This window comes from Oncorhynchus nerka, linkage group LG18, assembly GCF_034236695.1.
Source record: "Oncorhynchus nerka isolate Pitt River linkage group LG18, Oner_Uvic_2.0, whole genome shotgun sequence".
NCBI classification, from domain to species: domain Eukaryota; kingdom Metazoa; phylum Chordata; class Actinopteri; order Salmoniformes; family Salmonidae; genus Oncorhynchus; species Oncorhynchus nerka.
This window is the reverse complement of record NC_088413.1, coordinates 30,415,760-30,434,255: the sequence shown is the minus strand read 5'-3', so window position 1 is coordinate 30,434,255 and position 18,496 is coordinate 30,415,760. Positions and strand designations below refer to the sequence as shown.

Sequence of the window (18,496 nt, the reverse complement as noted above, 5' to 3'; positions counted from 1 at the left end):
TATTTGCCAGTTTGATTGGCCAACATAAACAAGCTACACGTGAAGCCTACCGGTTGACTACTAGTCTTTACGTGGCGCACGTCATAACTACATTGAAAAGTTTGTTTTATTAAATGAATCATTTAAAATGATTGTCAGAGGGTGGGTATAATTTGTGCAACGTTACAACAGGACTCTGTTCCAAAAACTTCGTAAACAAGGTTGCTGTTTAATTTTTCAATCACCATGTTTCTTACGAAAAATGTCTGTCCTCACTCTGGTAGCCTATGGACAAACATTAAGAATAAGCTACGTGGTGATTTGATGCCTATTCGGCAGCTAGTTGCGACGTGAATTGGCAAATCTACTCTGTATGTGTTGTTTGTTGGCAAAGTTTTTGGAACACATTCCCGTTGAACGTTCTACAAATTATACCCACCCATTGTCAGACGGATGTTTTAATTAATGTATTTATACTCACAACTATTCGCATACTGTGGATATTCGAATAACCGTGCACATCCCTAATAATCGTATTTGTGGCCAAAACATACATTTGAGAAAACACTTAAAACCCCACCTTAAACTTTTCTCAATCAAAGGTTTAAAAAAGCTTGCTATTTCCTTATAGAGGATGAGCTACTCGCGTAAATGTTAACGACCAGTATATGCTCGCACCATTCCAACACAAAAAATGTGATTTCTAACATAATAATTACAATTTTAAGCAGTACCGTATTTCAAAGCAGGCTACGCATATTTTTTATTTATTTAACCACACCCTTTGAGCTATGACGCCACCCAATAAGATCCTTTATCTTCAGTGTAAACGGAAGCGACCTGTAACCAAGAACCATTTCCACGTTAGCGGTTTTATTTAGACGTTTATTAACACCCTGGAACTCAGAATATGACTAATGTAACTGCACAGCATCACATACGTACCCCATGTACTGTTTAATTCGCGTTCGACTTGGTCGATATATGTTATCTCGATAACGCTAGCTAGTAGCTGCTAACAATGGCTAACTGTATGGTTTTTCACACTCAAATAGCCTCCATCATGGAGATTCTAGCGAATTCAGCTGTGGCAGAGATTTGTAAACTCGTAGACGACGACTATGCAGTGTTTCGTTTGGAAATAACTCAAAGCCAGAAAGAAAACAGGGCATTGCGGAGGAAACTACAGCTAGTGGAACTGAAGGTGGCACGGGAGCGCGTCCTCGCAAGTCGTCCCAATAGTGTCAAGATCCTCGAACGATACAAAGGAATGACAAGAGGTACATTTTGATTTTGCAGAAGTCGGGGGCTGTTGCTATGTTACCCTCACCACGTGTTCAGATGCGTTACTCAGAATTGGGTCTTGGTCAGTTTCTGGTCACTTCCCCTGATTACTTGGCTATCTTGCACATTTGTATTTATTTTATCAGGCAGGTCAATTAAGAACACTTTTATTATTGCACAAAGACACAATATAATATTCTAACAAGATTATTGATTTACTGAATGTCCTATTGTCATACTGAAAAGAATGTGAGCATGGAACATAGTAAGTCAATCAATAAATAGTGTATCAAGAAGTTATGTGTTTCCTTACATCTTTGCCAATTGTAGACTGTGTACAATATAGCTTTGAGCATTGACCGTACCTAACTTAACCACTCCTTTTTCCTCAATCACTCTCTCAGGTGAAGGACATCTCACTGGAAGCCACAGGAGCTTTGTGAAACCAGCGTGGAGAGATGACCAACCGGTAGCTCCACATGAGGGGAGTGGAACCTCAACTCAGCAGGTTATCGTGATAGAGGTTAGTGTCATAGTGTGACATAAAAAATGACAGATAATCCAACATGGCCCGTTTATTTCAGAAATGCTCCCCTCAGCCATGGGCGCCTGACTTTTTCTGAAAGTGACAGTGCAAAAGCTTTGGCGTCTGGGGGATCTCTCCAAGAAATTCTTAGCATTTTTTAAAACAATTTTCCTGCCATTCTACTTTGTTTCTTAACAGGGGGAATACATATGAACAGAACATAACTCTTTTTCTTAGGTTTTATATTGAAAATGTGTTTTAATTACTAGAGTACTCATCTTCTCCCTTCCCTGAAAATCCCATCCCTAATAATTAATTGACAGATCTGAAACCTAAACGTGCCTGTGACTTTCAAATATTCTGCTCCTCCCCTGACAATCCTACCCACCGTGATCGATTGACAGGCCAAACTGTCAAGGATAAAGAATGATAATGATTTCAAAAATGGGAGGAATTATATTGTTTTACTCAATAAGGATTTAAATGTTGTACTTGGCAGGTTAATAAAGAACATTGTCAAATTGCACATTAAATTTGCATTATTTGTGACAAAAAAGATGACATCACCTTTTCATTCATACGAAGCAAAAACTTTAGTGGTCAAAACCATTCATCTTGAGTCGACGGGAGGAGGGGGTGCAAAATGCCATCTGTGAGCTATTATATCCTATATATAACATGGACATGAACTACATAGCCAAAGGTATGTGGACACCTGCTTGTCGAACATCTCATTCCAAAATCATGGACATTAATAGGGAGTTGGTCCCCCCCTTTGCTGCTTTAACAGCCTCCACTCTTCTGGGAAGGCTTTCCACTTGAGGTTGGAACATTGCTACAGGGACTTGCTTCCATTCAGCCATGAGCATTAGTGAGGTTGGACACTGATGTTGGGCGATTAGGCCTTGCTTGCAGTCGGCGTTGTAATTCATCCTAAATGTGTTAGATGGGGTTGAGGTCAGGGCTCTCTGCAGGCTAGTCCTACAAACCATTTCTGTATGGACCTCGCTTTGTGCATGGGGACATTGTCATGCTGAAACAGGAAAGGGCCTTCCCCAAACTGTTGCCACAAAGCTGGAAGCACAGAATCATCTAGAATGTCATTGTATGCTGTAGCGTTAATATTTCCCTTCACTGGAACTAAGGGGCCTAGCCCGAACCATGAAAAACAGCCCCACACTATTATTCCTCCTCCACCAAACTTTACAGTTGGCACTATGCATTGGGGCATGTAGTGTTCTCCTGGCATCCGCCAAACACAGATATATCCATCAGACTACCAGATGGTGAAGCATGATTCATCACTCCAGAGAACGAGTTTCCACTGCTCCAGAGTCCAATGGCGGCGAGCTTTACACCACTCCAGCCGACGCTTGGCATTGTGCATGGTGATCTTAGGCTTGTGTTCGGCTGCTCGGCCATGGAAACCCATTTCATTAAGCTCCGACAAACAGTTCTTATGCTGACGTTGCTTCCAGGGGCAGTTTGGAACTCGGTAGTGAGTGTTGCAACCGAGGACAGACAATCTTTTTGCTCTTCAGCACTCGGTGGTCCCGTTCTGTAAGCTTGTGTGGCCTACCACTTTGCAGCTGAGCTGTTATTGCTCCTAGACATTTCCATTTCACAATAACAGGACTTACAGTTGACCGGGGCAGCAGGGCAGAAATTTAACAAACTGACTTGTTGGAAAGGTGGCATCCTATGACGGTGCCACGTTGAAAGTCACTGAGCTCTTCAGTAGGGCCATTTGACTGCCAATGTTTGTCTATGGAGATTGCATGGCGATGTGCTCGATTTTAAACACCGGTAAGCTACAGGTGTGGCTGAATTGTCCGAATCCACTAATTTGAAGGGGTGTCCACATTCTTTTGTATATTTAGTATATATATTTTAATAGACTAGCTCAAAACGTTACTAATCATTGAAAACAACATTCATTTTCTGGTATAAAAGTGGGTGCGCAAAAACATCAGTTTGCACCCCTATTTTGAAAGTGGGGGTGCAGCTGCTCCATTGCTCAGGCACCTATACCTACAGCTATTAATTTGCTTACAAGTACATCATTATTTATCTGCCATAGGGGAGCTTGTGAGTAGGGCTATGGCGGTCACGAAATTTCATCAGCCAGTGATTGTCAAGCAAACCTGGCTTCCACACAAAGCCCTACAAGCCACTGATGCAGACCTTTGGAACATCTACATTTAAAAAGTCTAATACATCCATGTAATATAGCCTACACCTTCACAATAAATCTATTTATTTTAGACAGGTCTAAAGAAGCATGATATGAAGAACATGTTGTCTATTTCACAAGAACAGAATAGCATACTCTGAGTTGTCCTTATGTTAGGCCCTGATCTGGCTATGCCAAATGGCTGTGGGCTACACTAGTTCATTTAGCAGATAAGATTTGCTTAGAATACCGTGGCATTATTTTATAGTATGAACAATACAATTGAACAAAGCTGAATACAATCGAAAGGATATTTTCTCAACTATTTGATGGAGTGCGCACATGCGGCTATTCTGTGTTGAGCGGTTAACAAATAAGTAAATAATCCTATATTCTTAATTTAGGGTTATTAATATAACTTTAGTTGTTCTACAAACGTTGGGCTATATGTTTTGAATTGTAATACATTGTAAGGCTGCATGATGCGACTAATTATTATTTTAATTTTTTTAAGTCGCTTGAAAGGCATGAGCTCTACTTAGTTTTTTTGCGCAGTACACACTTTATCAGTCTCTCATTTCACCGCGGCATCCCCTTTGTGTGGCCATAATGCATCATTGAAAATAATCCATACCTTTTGAGGCCAGTGGCGGTTGTGCCCTTGGCCTGGAGTGCTGCGTTGTGCCCTTCATATTGAGTGCTGCGCGATCCGAAGCACCTCTCACTCGCATGGCTCTCCAAACACGTGATTGGGTCTTTGTCATAGACTACAAATGAAGACCGACATCGTGAACGCAACTGCGTGCATTCTTATCCAATTCCAAGGTGCATATTAAAGATTTTGGAAGAACTGTCCACATTTACTTTGTCAGCCAACAAGACAAATAGGCCTAATGAACAGCAAAAGCACTAGCCTATGTCAATCTACTATCACCAATAGTGCAAAAGTTGACCTATTCTGTGCGAGAAATAAATATTCCAAACGTAGTCTGGGACAGTTGTGGGATGCATAAATTAATACAACCACTAGCAATAAAAAAAACTTTTTTACACAATGTGGCTGACGCAACAGCTTTAAATGTTGATAAACTATTAGGCTATTTCTTCACATTATAAGCGCTGCAATGTGCACATGGTAGGAGGCTATAAGCGCAAATGTTCCATTAGCGGGAAACACCATTATCAAAAGTGACCGCAAATGCTACAATGCTTTTATTATAAAGGTGTATTTTTATGGTGAAAATGATCTTCCCCAAACTTGAAACTCACACGCTGCTTGTGTATGTCAGTTAGGCTCTACACCCCTTGTAAAAGCAGATTAATGTGCTTCATTTTAAAACGTTATTTGGCACTCGTGATACGCTGACCAGGTCGCCAGGTGTTCGGTGTTTCCTCCGACACATTGGTGCGGCAGGCTTCCGGGTTGGATGTGCATTGTGTCAAGAAGCACTGTGACTTGGTTGGGTTGTGTTTCGGAGGACGCGTGGCTCTCGACCTTCGCTTCTCCCGAGTCCGTACGGGAGTTGCAGCGATGAGACAAGACTGTAACTACTACTACTTGGATACCACGAAACTGGGGGTGAAAAATAAATAAATAAATAAAACATGAGTTGTGCGACAATGATTAGAAAAAGTAGTTCAAGAAAAACATTGTTTCTTGCCTTATGCTGGGCATCATTCACAAGTGATAATATAATTCACAAGTGATAGGCTAATATCCCCATCCCACTATTTTTGGTTTTATCTCATCTTTACATATACTAAATAATATACAGTGCATTTGGAAAGTATTCAGACCACTTGAATTTGTCAAAATGTTGTTATGTTAGCCTTATTCTAAACTGAATCCAATCAATACAAAATCATCAGCAATCTACACACATTACCCCATAGTGACAAAGTGAAAACAGGTTTTTAGAATTTTTTGCAAATGTATTTAAAATAAAACACGGATACCTAATTTACATAAGTATTCAGATCCTTTGCTATGAGACTTGAAATTGAGCTCAGTTGCATTCTGTTTCCATTGATCATCCTTGAGTTGTTTCTTCAACTTGATTGGAGTCCACCTGTGGTAAATTCAATTGATTGGACATGATTTGGAAAAGCACACACCTGTCTATATAAGGTCCTCCACTTAACAGTGCATATCAGAGCAAAAACCAAGCAATGAGGTCGAAGGAATTGCCCGTAGAGCTCAGAGACAGGATTGTGTCGAGGCACAGATCTGGGGAAGGGTACCAAAACAATTCTGCAGCTTTGAAAGTCCCCAAGAACACAGTGGCCTCCATCATTCTTAAATGGAAGATGGAGCTGGCCAAACTGGGCAATCGGGGAAGAAGGGCCTTGGTCAGGGAGGTGACCAAGAACCCGATGGTTACTCTGACATAGCTCTAGAGTTCCTCTGTGGAGATGGGAGAACCTTCCAGAAGGACAACCATCTCTGCAGCACTCCACCAATCAGGCCTTTATGGCAGAGTGGCCAGACGGAAGCCACACCTCAGTAAAAGGCACATGACAGCCCGCTTGTTGTTTGCCAAAGGGCACCTCAGACCATGAGAAACAAGATTCTCTGGTCTGCTGAAACCAAGATTAAACTCTATGGCCTGATTGCCAAGTCTGGAGGAAACCTGGCACCATCCCTATGGTGAAGCATGGGTTTGGCTGCATCATGCTGTGGGGATGTTTTTCAGCAGCAGGGACTGGGGGACTAGTCAGGATCGAGGCAAAGATGAACGGAGCAAAGTACAGAGATGCTTAATGAATTCCTGCTCCAGAGCGCTCCGACTGGGGGCGAAATTTCACCTTCCAACAGGACAACGAACCCAAGCACACAGCCAAGACAACACAGGAGTGGCTTCAGAACAAGTCTCAATGTCCTTGAGTGGCCCAGCCAGAGCCCGGACTTGAACCCAATCGAACATCTCTGGAGAGACCTGAAAATAACTGTGCAGCAACACTCCCCATCCAACCTGACAGAGTTTGAGAGGATTTGCAGAGAGTAGAAACTCCTCAAATACAGGTGTGCCAAACTTGTAGAGTCATATCTAAGAAGAGTCTATGCTGTAATCACTGCTAAAGGTACTTTAACAAAGTACTGAGTAAAGGGTCTGAACTTATGTAAATGTGATATTTCCGTGTTTTATTTTTGTAAATTAGCATTCATTTCTAAAAATCTATTTTTGCTTTGTCATTATGGGTCTATTGTGTGTAGGTTAACGAGGGAATAATGTTTCATCAATTTTAGAATAAGGCTGTAACCTAACAAAATGTGGAAAAAGTCAAAGGGTCTGAATACTTTCCAAAGGCACTCTGTGTGAAATGTGTTCTGATTTAGAATGGACCATCATCATGCACCTGTCTCAACAGGGGCAGCTGAAAAAATACATGTCATCTATGCACTTAAACAGCGAATGGAGGACGATTTTCCCGTGGTTCATTTTCATGCCAGCCAGGTAGATTATACTCCTGTTGTAAAGATAAACAATGTGCTTAATATTAGGAAACTTGAATTAAATATAGTAGGCCTAGCCAATCAAAAGCTGATGGGATCCTCTTTTTAATAGAGGCCATCGCTCTGTTTTTTTCCGCGCAGTTGCATAGCCTATAGAAATGTTGCGCAACATGAGCTCATGGGCTCTCATGACGTGTTTGATTTAGATTTCCAATTACATTTGCATTAGTGTCAGAGTGATTAGAGGGACAATAGAGTGCTGAGTACCAGGCAGTTAGCAAGTTTGGTATTCTACTAATGACCATCGGCAGCATTGGAGCTTGGAGAAACCTATTGGACTGCCTTTGTGACTCGTAACCACCGGTGTGGCGGTAATACGCTCACCGCAACAGCCCTACTTGTGAGACTTACCTACTTCCCTGTTATCCAATTCAATAACCTCCTCTTTTTGTGTCAGTCTGCAGATGCAGAGGCTGCATGTCCTGGGGTTAAGCAGGAGACGTTTGAAGGAGAGGAGGACCCACGGCACAGCAGAGACATCCAGACTGGATCGCCCCCTATAGCCACAGAGGACACCGCAACTGCCGCCGTGCCCCAGGCCAAGACTCAACGCAGCATCACGGAGGTCAGTGGAGCGCCGAACGCCGTCATCAAGTCAGAGACCGACACAGAGACTTTAACTGTAAAACACAGGCTCTTACATACAAGATTCGACCACAGATCAGACCCAGAGAGACGGGTGCTGGGAAGACTGGTCTGTCCTCCTGCTCCTGTCTCGGAATACTTACCGGTATTTCACCAGAGCCAGAGGACAGTTCATTCCCGTGGAGATGGTGGCACATTAGACACTGGTGTTGATGATCTGTCTTGTTCTTACAATACAGAGATGGACCCTGGCAACATGCCCTTTGGTTTAGAGACACAGACTGATCTGTCTAAAGGGGACTGGAACCAATACAGTAGTAGTGTATACGCCGAAGCGTGCCTAGATAAGAAAGGGGAGGTTGTAGTGGTTGATGAGGTGAAAGTGGAGGGCGACGCTCCTCCCACATGGAATGCAGATTGTCACCAAGTAGAAGGACAATCACAAGGCAGAGGTTTCTTGGATTACAGGGGAAGCTTAGAGACAAATACTAATGTTGTGACCCACTCCCCTGTACACATGATCTGGGATCGCGACCCAGTGTCAACGTCGATGGCATCTGCTGATTCACATGGCCGTGTACTTTTTGATCAGGTATTGAATTCAAACGATGAGGCTCCGGGAGGGGGAGCCACATCGGGCAATAGTAAAGAGAAGCGGTTCCTCTGCATGTTCTGTAACAAAGGCTTCAGCTGCCCCCAGAAGGTTGAGGTCCACCAGAGGGTCCACACAGGGGTGAAACCCTTCAGCTGTACCCAATGTGATATGTGCTTCGCCCAGGCTGGCAACCTGAAGAGGCACCAGAGGGTCCACACAGGGGAGAAACCCTACAGCTGCCCCCAGTGTGAGAAGAGGTTCTCCCGCCAGCACCAGCTGAAGATGCACCTGAAGGTCCACACGGGAGAGAGGCTGTTTGCCTGTACTCAGTGTGGGAAGAGGTTCTCAGAGAGGAGCTACCTCAAGATACACCAGCAGAAAAAACATTCCACTACATAAAATAGAAAGTAACCATTCCACTCAATAGCTTTTGATGTTTAGATCAAGCCCTGCAGTAAAGACAGATTAATTGTCATTGTTGTCAGCATAAAAGAGCCACAGATGCATTTGGAATAACGAGAGTAACAGATTTGACTGTAGAATATTGCATCCAGACATTGTGTGATATAAGGCATATATACTGAACAAAAATATAAACGCAACATGGAAAGTGTTGGTCCCATGTTTCATGAGCTGAAATAAAAGATCCCAGAAAAGTTCCATACGCACAAAAATCTAGTTAGTTTATTTAGTTAGTGAACGTTCCTCCTTGGCCAAGATAATCCATCCACTTGGCAGGTATGGCAAATGGTTAGAGCGTTGGGCCAGTAACCAAAAGGTTGCTGAATCGAATCCCTGAGCTGACAAGGTAAAACAGTTGTCGTTCTGCTCCTGAACAAGGCAGTTAACCCACTGTTTCCCGGTAGGCCGTCACTACTGTAAATAAGATTTTTTTTCTTAAATGACTTGCCTAATTAAATAAAGGTAAAATAAAATCAAGAAGCTGATTTAAACGGCATGATCATTACAAATGTGCACCTTGTGCTGACTGCAGGAATGTCCAACAGGGAATTGAATGTTCATTTCTCTACCATAAGCTGGCTCGAATGTCGTTTTAGAGAATTTGGCAGTACAACTGGCCTCAGGGTAGCGGCAGGGTAGCCTAGTGGTTAGAGCGTTGGACTAGTAACCGGAAGGTTGCAAGTTCAAATCCCCGAGCTGACAAGGTACAAATCTGTCGTTCTGCCCCTGAACAGGCAGTTAACCCACTGTTCCTAGGCCGTCATTGAAAATAAGAATTTGTTTTTAACTGAATTGCCTAGTGATAAAAGGTCAAATCAAAACAACCACAGTGTAACCATGTGTAACCATGCCAGCCCAGGACCTCCACATCCGGCTAATTAATCTGCGAGATCGTCTGAGACCAGGCATCCGGAAAGCTGATGAAACTGAGTATTTCTGTCTGTAATAAAGCCCTTTTGTTGGGTAAAAGTCAGTCTGACTGTCTGGGCCTGGCTCCCCTGGCACCCCATTCATTTGAAATCCATAGATTAGGGCATAATGCATTTATTTCAATAGGCTGATTTCCTTATGTTAACTGTAACTCAGTGAAATCGTTGAAATAGTTGCATGGTGCTTTTTTATTTTTTTGTTCAGTTTATAAGCATAAAATGTCTGTTCAACATTGTACTGTGTAGCCTATAAGATGTTCACAATGCCTGTTTCATTACTTCCATTCAACAACTTAATTTTTTTGCTTCATTTTTTAACCCCCAATACACTTTTTAATGAGAAAATGTATGTAGTTTATCAAGTTCATGCAGATTTTTTGTTGAGCTGTGTATGTGTGATTTTCATATGGATGGTTAATAAACACAAAATTGGACTTTTCATTCTAAGACTTTCATTGAGACTCTCTTCAGTATACATCACATTTGATCTCACCCTATTTTGCATACACCAGACAGCTCAACATCAACAGTGAAGAGGCAACTCCGGGATGCTGGCCTTCTAGGCAGAGTTGCAAAGAAAAAGCCATATCTCAGACTGGCCAATAAAAATAAAAGATTAAGATGGGCAAAAGAACAGTCACTGGACAGAGGAACTCTGCCTAGAAGGACAGCATCCTGGAGTCGCCTCTTCACTGTTGACGTTGAGACTGGTGTTTTGCAGGTACTATTTAATGAAGCTGCCAGTTGAGGACTTGTGAGGGGTCTGTTTCTCAAACTATACACTCTAATGTACTTGTCCTCTTGCTTGGTTGTTTACCGGGCCCTCCCACTTCTCTTTCTATTCTGGTTAGAGCCAGTTTGCGCTGTTCTGTGAAGGGAGTAATACACAGCGCTGTATGAGATCTTTAGTTTCTTGGCAATTATACACGAGGAATAGCCTTTATTTCTCAGAACAAGAATAGACTGACGAGTTTCAGAAGAAAGTACTTTGCTTCTGGCCATTTTGAGCCTGTAATCGAACCCACAAATGCTGATGCTCCAGATACTCAACTAGTCTAAAGAAGGCCAGTTTTATTGCTTCTTTAATCAGAACAACAGTTTTCAGCTGTGCTAACATACTTGCAAAAGGGTTTTCTAATGATCAATTAGCCTTTTAAAATGATACACTTGGATTAGCTGACACAACGTGCCATTGGAATACAGGAGTGATGGTTGCTGATAATGGGCCTCTGTACGCCTATGTTGAAATTCCATAAAAAATCTTCAGTTTTCAGCTACAATAGTAATTTACTACATTAACAATGTCTACACTGTATTTCTAATAAATTTGATGTTATTTTAATGGACAAAAAAATATGCTTTATTTTCTAAAACAAGGACATTTCTAAGTGACCCCAAACTTTTGAATGGTAGTGTATTTATGTCCACCATGATGGATTTAACAACAATGAAGTCATTCTGTAACTACAGTATAGGACTCAAACATAGTGGGGATGGGTAAACACTCCATGTTGAAAGTGTGTTTTATTATCTGTGTGTACGTACCCGAGGGAGTGTATGTCTGTAATCTGTATCATGGCTCTCTTTCAGGAGGAGGAGGGTCCAGAGGTGCTGCTGGTGAAGGAGGAGGGTCTGGGGAACACTGAGGGGACCATGGTCATGGAGGACAACCAGACTACACCTCCTCCTGAACCCACAGAGGAACCAGCTGAGCAGCACAGGACCACACACAGTCTCACTGAGGTGAGCCCACTGTGAACTACTGTCTGAATGGTATTAGGTAAGGGCCCGTATCCACAAAGCCTCTCAGAGTAGGAGTGCTGATCTAGGATCAGTTTAGCCTTTTAAATCATAGTGAATAAGATTATATGGAAAGATATTAGATCGGCACGTTTGCATAGTATCAAATCAACTAACATGTTTGCATAGTACTCATCGCAATCCCTCATTGCCCAATCAAAAGATGCTCCATAGCAGTGTGCTCATATCAGATTTCTTGATCCAACATCCTCTCACTCTGTATCTCTTACAGTCAGTAGACATGGAGGATGGGAAGCCTGATCTGCTGCTGGTCAAAGAGGAGACAATAGAAGACGGACCAGAGAGCATTGATCTGCTGAGTGGACTAAAGATGGGGGAGCAAGGTAAGGGAGAAATACATATAGCCTCCATACAGTAATAGATATGCAAAGGGAATAGTAATACATATAGCAATAGATCTTCAATGGGGATAGTAATACATATAGCCTCCATACAGTAATACATCTTCAATGGGGATAGTAATACATATAGCCTCCATACAGTAATAGATCTTCAATGGGAATAGTGATGCACCTGGCTATTATAATTTCTTCGTTATCTCCCTCACCAACTTCAAACATCTGCTATCTGAGCAGCTAACCGATCGCTGCAGCTGTACATAGTCTATCGATAAATAGCCCACCCAATTTTACCTACCTCATCCCCATACTGTTTATATTTATTTACTTTTCTGCTCTTTTGCACACCAATATCTACCTGTACATGACCATCTGATCATTTATCACTCCAGTGTTAATCTGCAAAATTGTAATTATTCGCCTACCTCCTCATGCCTTTTGCACACAATGTATATAGACTCTTTTTTTTCTACTGTGTTATTGACTTGTCAATTGTTTACTCCATGTGTAACTCTGTGTTGTCTGTTCACACTGCTATGCTTTATCTTGGCCAGGTCGCAGTTGCAAATGAGAACTTGTTCTCAACTAGCCTACCTGGTTAAATAAAGGTGAAATAAAAAAATAAATAAAAAAATGAGATCAGAACAGTTTATGTTTACATACAAAAACACATATTATGATGTATGATCTTGACCAGGTAATTGACCCCCCAAAAATAGTTTTCTCTGCCATGTTTGTAAAGTCTATTTTGTAACCTCTTCCTGCAGGTGGTTGGCTGGAGGCTAACAGAGGAGACTGGGCAGCCATCTTGCATTCCCAGACCCAGACGGGTGCAGCCAAGGGCCCGGGGGACAACATTACTCAGCAAGACAGGACCAGCGGCGATATAGTGGAGGTCAGTGGATGGAACAGCGTCCTCAACTCTGGGCTGGGGAACAACACTGTTAACCACAACCAGAAACAGACAGTCGAACACAAAACAACAACTGAACTTAGTCTCCAGGACAACAGACTGGCTGAGACCAGGGTGAGGCGTAGATTTGATCTGCATGGACGGGGTGGTGTTGGTATGAGGCTGGAGAGAACAGACACTGACTCGGCTAGCGATGCTCCGTCCTGCTCCTATAGTTGTGATTCAGAGAGACTGATGGCGCCTCAGGTTAACCCCCTAACAGATGCTGCCTTCATCCTGCCTTCTATAGGATCTATCAACTGGAACATGGACCCTGCAACGACACAGACACTCCCTGGCCTTCGTCCTCCTCACACTCTTCTAATGTTAAACCAGACCTCAGACAATGCCTGTGTCTCAACGCTTAATGGCTACACAAGCCCATTGACACATGATAGTAGTAGTAACTCTATCAGTAGATCCGGTGGCAAAGAGAAGCGCTTCCCGTGTTCATTCTGTGGGAAATCCTTCAATTTCCCCAAACAGATGGAGATCCACCAGAGGATGCACACAGGGGAGAAACCTTTTGGCTGCCCCCTGTGTGAGAAGAGGTTCTCCCACCAGCACCACCTGAAGAGGCACAAGAGGGTCCACACAGGGGAGAAACCCTATAGCTGCCCCCAGTGTGAGAAGAGGTTCTCACGCCAGGACCAGCTGAAGATGCACCTGAAGGTCCACATGGGAGAGCACCTGTAACCACTGAGGGAAGAGATTCTCAGAGAGGAGCTACCTCAGGATGCACCAGCAGAAAATGCACATGTAGTACTAGTTAGTTTGTAATTCATTCTGCTGGTTTTGGATGTAGTAGGGAAGTGGATGAGGTGAACTGAGGAAAGAATGAGTATGATGAGGCAGAGTAGATAATATGCTGATGGTGTCTGTAAAAATGCTTAACTGATGAAAAGTGACAACTATGTCTTGTAGTTTGATGCTGGTGTTTTATAATGAGGAAATTATAGTGCCTTAATTCATGTTTACTTTACATGAAGTAGTGAAGATGTGTGTAATGTAATGTTGAACCTTTTCCAAAGTATTCTAAAATACATTTTATCAAAGCGAGGGTACCAGATTTACAGAAAGGGTGTTACCATAGTGAGAAGTGAAGTTTTTGTACTTGTCACGTATCATTTTGTGCAATACACATACTGTACTTCACGTTATGTGAGTGTTTGACCATTTTATTGAAATTAAATACAAAATTGACTGTGCTGACCCCCTTGTTATTTTTGTGTCATTGCGTGGACTTCCCTTATCTCAGTCGAACCAAAATGTATTTAATTCTGGAATCAACACGTGGGAATGTTTTTATAATACTCTCCAATCGCTCTATATTGTTGGGTACTTGAATCAGTGTTAGAGATGGGCTTGACTGTGGTTAAAACATTTTAATGTCATGTTTCTGTGTGTACAACAAAGAGTTTCTTATATAAACCTTTATACTTTCCTGTTCAATTTGTTATTACAGTCTGCAGTCCATGAGGACCTGCTGATATCCAGGGTTGCTGGAGGGAGAGACTGGACGTCTAAATCGTCTTGTCACAAACCCTGGTCACGGATCAGAATGCTGGATCAGGAGCCGTCGCTCTTCCTTCCTGATTCGGAACCAGGACCTAACCATGAGGGACAGAGACTCCACCACCACACAGAACACAACCAGTGGACAGGTGGACTGAACAACCTCAGTCCTGGTGGTCATCAGAGAGACAGAGGCTCCAGTCAGGGATCCAGTCTGCAGCCCAGACCCTTCTCTTCACAGTCTCAGTGCAGGGATGAAGCAGGGCCTGGAGCTGATAGAGATGGGCCCTCCTGTTCCTATGATACAAACACCACAGTATCTATGATGAACAGAGCAGGTCACCCTGGGCTTCAGCCTTCAGAGAGAGTGGTGGGAGACCCCCCTGGTGGGAGTCTAACAGGAAGTCTGTCTTCTCCCTCAGGGTCTCGTCTAATGCCTGGTGACTGGGTTCATAGAAAGCCTGGTCCTGGGTCTAGCCTTCCTCAGTTACCTCATGGTTACCCCACCAATACAGACAGGGTCAGGATGGGCATTCACCACGAGAGGTACCTAGCCTATAACACAGCACACAATCCCAACAACACCCAAACAATGTTTAGAGGTCAAGGAGGGAGCTCAAAGACTAACCACCTGAGGGTGTTGGCTCCTGCTTCTACCTCCTCTGGTGTCATTGGGTCACAACGTGGGAGGCCGAGCATAAGGTCGGACGCCGACAAGCCGTACGCCTGCCCAACCTGTGGAAAGCGCTTCGCTGAGGCAAACTATGTGAAGAGGCACCAGACCGTTCACACCAATGAGAAGCCCTTCAAGTGCAAACTATGTTACAAGAGCTTCTCCTTCCTGACTAACCTTATCAGACATAGGAGTGTCCACAACGGGGAGAAATCGTAGCAGTGTAGCTTGAGATGTACACATGGGGTTATCTGGGAACCATTTTTTAGCTGACATACTGAATTATAATTATCATGTGAAGTGTCTTGGAGTAAGAGGTTTTTGGTTGTATTACTAAGCCCTCAGTTGAGCATCTGGGTATGCTAACATTCTCAGATGATACAGACCTGTTGTTTGGTGTGCTGACATAGCCAAAACACGGTCATTTTATTGAAATGTAACTATCTCCCCTCTGAATTTGTTTGTTTCCTATGTCCTATACCCTCTTTTTTTATAATATATAACACCCCATAACATCATTAGGCATAATCAGGTTGTAGCTGTTCCTTTATGTACTAAAACAATGTGATCAAATCTGTTAATAAATTAGGAACCATTTTGTCCTTTTGATACACTACATGACCAAAAGTATGTGGATACCTGCTCGTCCAACATCTCATTCCAAAATCATGGGCATTAATATGGAGTTGGTCCCCCCTTTGCCGCTATAACAATTTACTCTTCTGGGAAGGCTACTAGACGTTGGAACATTGCTGCAGGGACTTGCTTCAATTCAGACACGAGCATTCATGAGGTCGAGCACTGATGTTGGGTGATTAGGGCTGGCTCGCATTCGGCATTCCAATTCATCCCAAAGGTGTTTGATGAGGTTGAAATCAGGGCTCTGTGCAGGCCAGTCAAGTTCTTCCACACTAATCTCAACAAATTGTGTTTGTACACAGGGGCATGCTGAAACAGGAAAGGGCCTTCCCCAAACTGTTGCCACAAAGTTGGAAGCACAAAATCGTCTAGAATGTCATAGTATGTTGTAGCGTTAAGATTTCCCTTTACTGGAACTAAGGGACCTAGCCCGAACCATGAAAAACAGCCCCAGACCATTATTCCTCCTCCACCAATCTTTACAGTTGGCACTGCATTCGGGCAGGTAGCGTTCTCCTGGCATCCGCCAAACCCAGAGTTGTCCGTCGGACTGACAGATGTTGAATCGTGATTCATCACTCCAAGGAACGAGTTTCCACTGCTCTAGAGTCCAATGCCGGTGAGCCTTATACAATTCCAGCTTGGCATTGTGCATGGTAATCTTAGGCTTCTGTGCGGCTGCTCGGTCATGGAAACACATAGTAGCCTACTGGTAAAAAATGTAAATGACACTATAGAAAAATAAATCATTACTTTGATGGTATGATTCTTGTTAATTTACTGGTGCGATTGTTCAAGGATGCAATTTTGAAATGTAATGTTTAAAAAAAGTCTTACTGTAATTTTGCACTGTACAAATTGCACTGTACAGGAAAAGCAATGTCCATAAAACCAGGGTCCAGTCTATTCACTAGATCCTTTAACCTCCATGTTGATAGGCTATAGGCATAATTGGGGTTATACTAACCAATAGCAGCATCAGCTTACTAGGGTACTGCCTCAAAATGTAAAATAAATGTGTTGTCTAGCCAAAACGCTTGACCTGATGCACGTTTTGACACATAAGGCTGGCCTTGGGCTGATTTAAATGTAAAGTCTGCAGCCTGCTCATCATCAAAAGGATAATGTAGGTAATTTACAGGTATGCCAGTCAGTTAACACCCCATCTACTGGTCACATTGTTTCCATTGTTTATTTGAAGCAGTAAGCTTCTTACCCAATCACCTGCTTATACTAGTAGGAATTCTGCGCCTAAATTATAGTGCAAGTCTGGTATGGAATGGTGTTTTATTTCACACTGGTATCAAACAAAGACTAAGCTAAATTAGTTCATTTATTGTTTTGTTATTTTGACATAGTCCTGAATTAGTCAGTCAGCAGAGATTTAAAGTGCCAGTACAAAAGTGCAGATCTATGATTTAGACTCAACCAACATGAGTTCACTGATCTCATAGCCTGTTTTGCATGTTATTTTGACATTAATAACGGTCACATATCAGTTTGCAAACAATGCAACAATACACTTGAGTTAATAATCCCGCATACAAACAAGGACTCCCTTTTTTTGTTTTCTTGAGTAAGGGAACTCCAAAATGCAGGTGTTTCAGCCTAGCTCAATGGTTTCTGTGTTGGGACAAACCAGCAAAAATACAGAGCGTTGTGCCGTGATTGGCTCAGTGTTCTGTCACTCATGGGGACACTACGTCATCTCCAAGTCTAAGGGTAGAGCTAAAATATTCAAGCCTTTTATGTGCTGCCATAGAGTTACATTAGAAGTACCCATCCAAGAAGGCTCAAGGTCATTAGGCACAGATAAAATGTCAAATCACATATCTACAGTAGCTTTGATTTGACTGATCATGTCAATATTATACTTTCAAACTCTTAGCTAGCAGTCATCATCATGAATCAAGTCAATAATCTACCGGCAAATCCTTTTTAATCCTTGTTATATGAAGAGAAATTATAGATATAACATATCGATGCTCATCGGCCATGGGACATTAAACATTACACAACAAGTTGGAAATCGCAAATTCAACAATGAATTGTTTGGAAGGAATCAGTGGCAAGCATTGTGAAGCAATCATTAGCCTGCTATTCAGTGGAGTGTCTGTGTGGTCCCAAGTCTAATATTAAGGGGCTTTTTTCCTAGTTTAAAATGATAAACATTCAACATTGGTCATGCTGTCAATGAAACATGATTTGTGCCACGCTCAAAACAACTTAACTCAGAACTGCAAAATCTGACTTTAGTGAATTCAAGACAACAGGGAACTCGGGGAAAAACAAGCTATGACTGGGAAATACGTTTTGAACTTTCTACCAACTCAGAATTCTAAATCGGGAACTCTGGCCTCTTTCTAGAGCTACGACCTGAAGATCACTGACGTCATCATGATTCAACCTTTTTATCCCCCCAAGTCCCCAGTTGTCTTGAAAGCACCATAAATTCGTAGAATGGCAGACTACTTTGATGACAAAGTTTGATGACAAAATTTGCCCACGAAG

General features: G+C 42.5%; 1 protein-coding gene across 1 annotated transcript; it reads left to right on the top strand.

Annotated features, from left to right (window-relative positions):
- The first annotated feature begins 793 nt into the window (after nucleotides 1-793).
- On the top strand, nucleotides 794-14,370 carry LOC115145631 (zinc finger and SCAN domain-containing protein 12-like). Its single transcript, XM_065003935.1, has 6 exons — nucleotides 794-1,259; nucleotides 1,668-1,786; nucleotides 7,874-8,041; nucleotides 11,644-11,790; nucleotides 12,080-12,191; nucleotides 12,974-14,370. The coding sequence occupies exons 1-6, from the start codon at nucleotides 1,001-1,003 to the stop codon at nucleotides 13,852-13,854; spliced, it is 1,686 nt and encodes a 561-aa protein (XP_064860007.1). The 5' UTR covers nucleotides 794-1,000; the 3' UTR covers nucleotides 13,855-14,370.
- The last annotated feature ends 4,126 nt before the right edge of the window (nucleotides 14,371-18,496 follow it).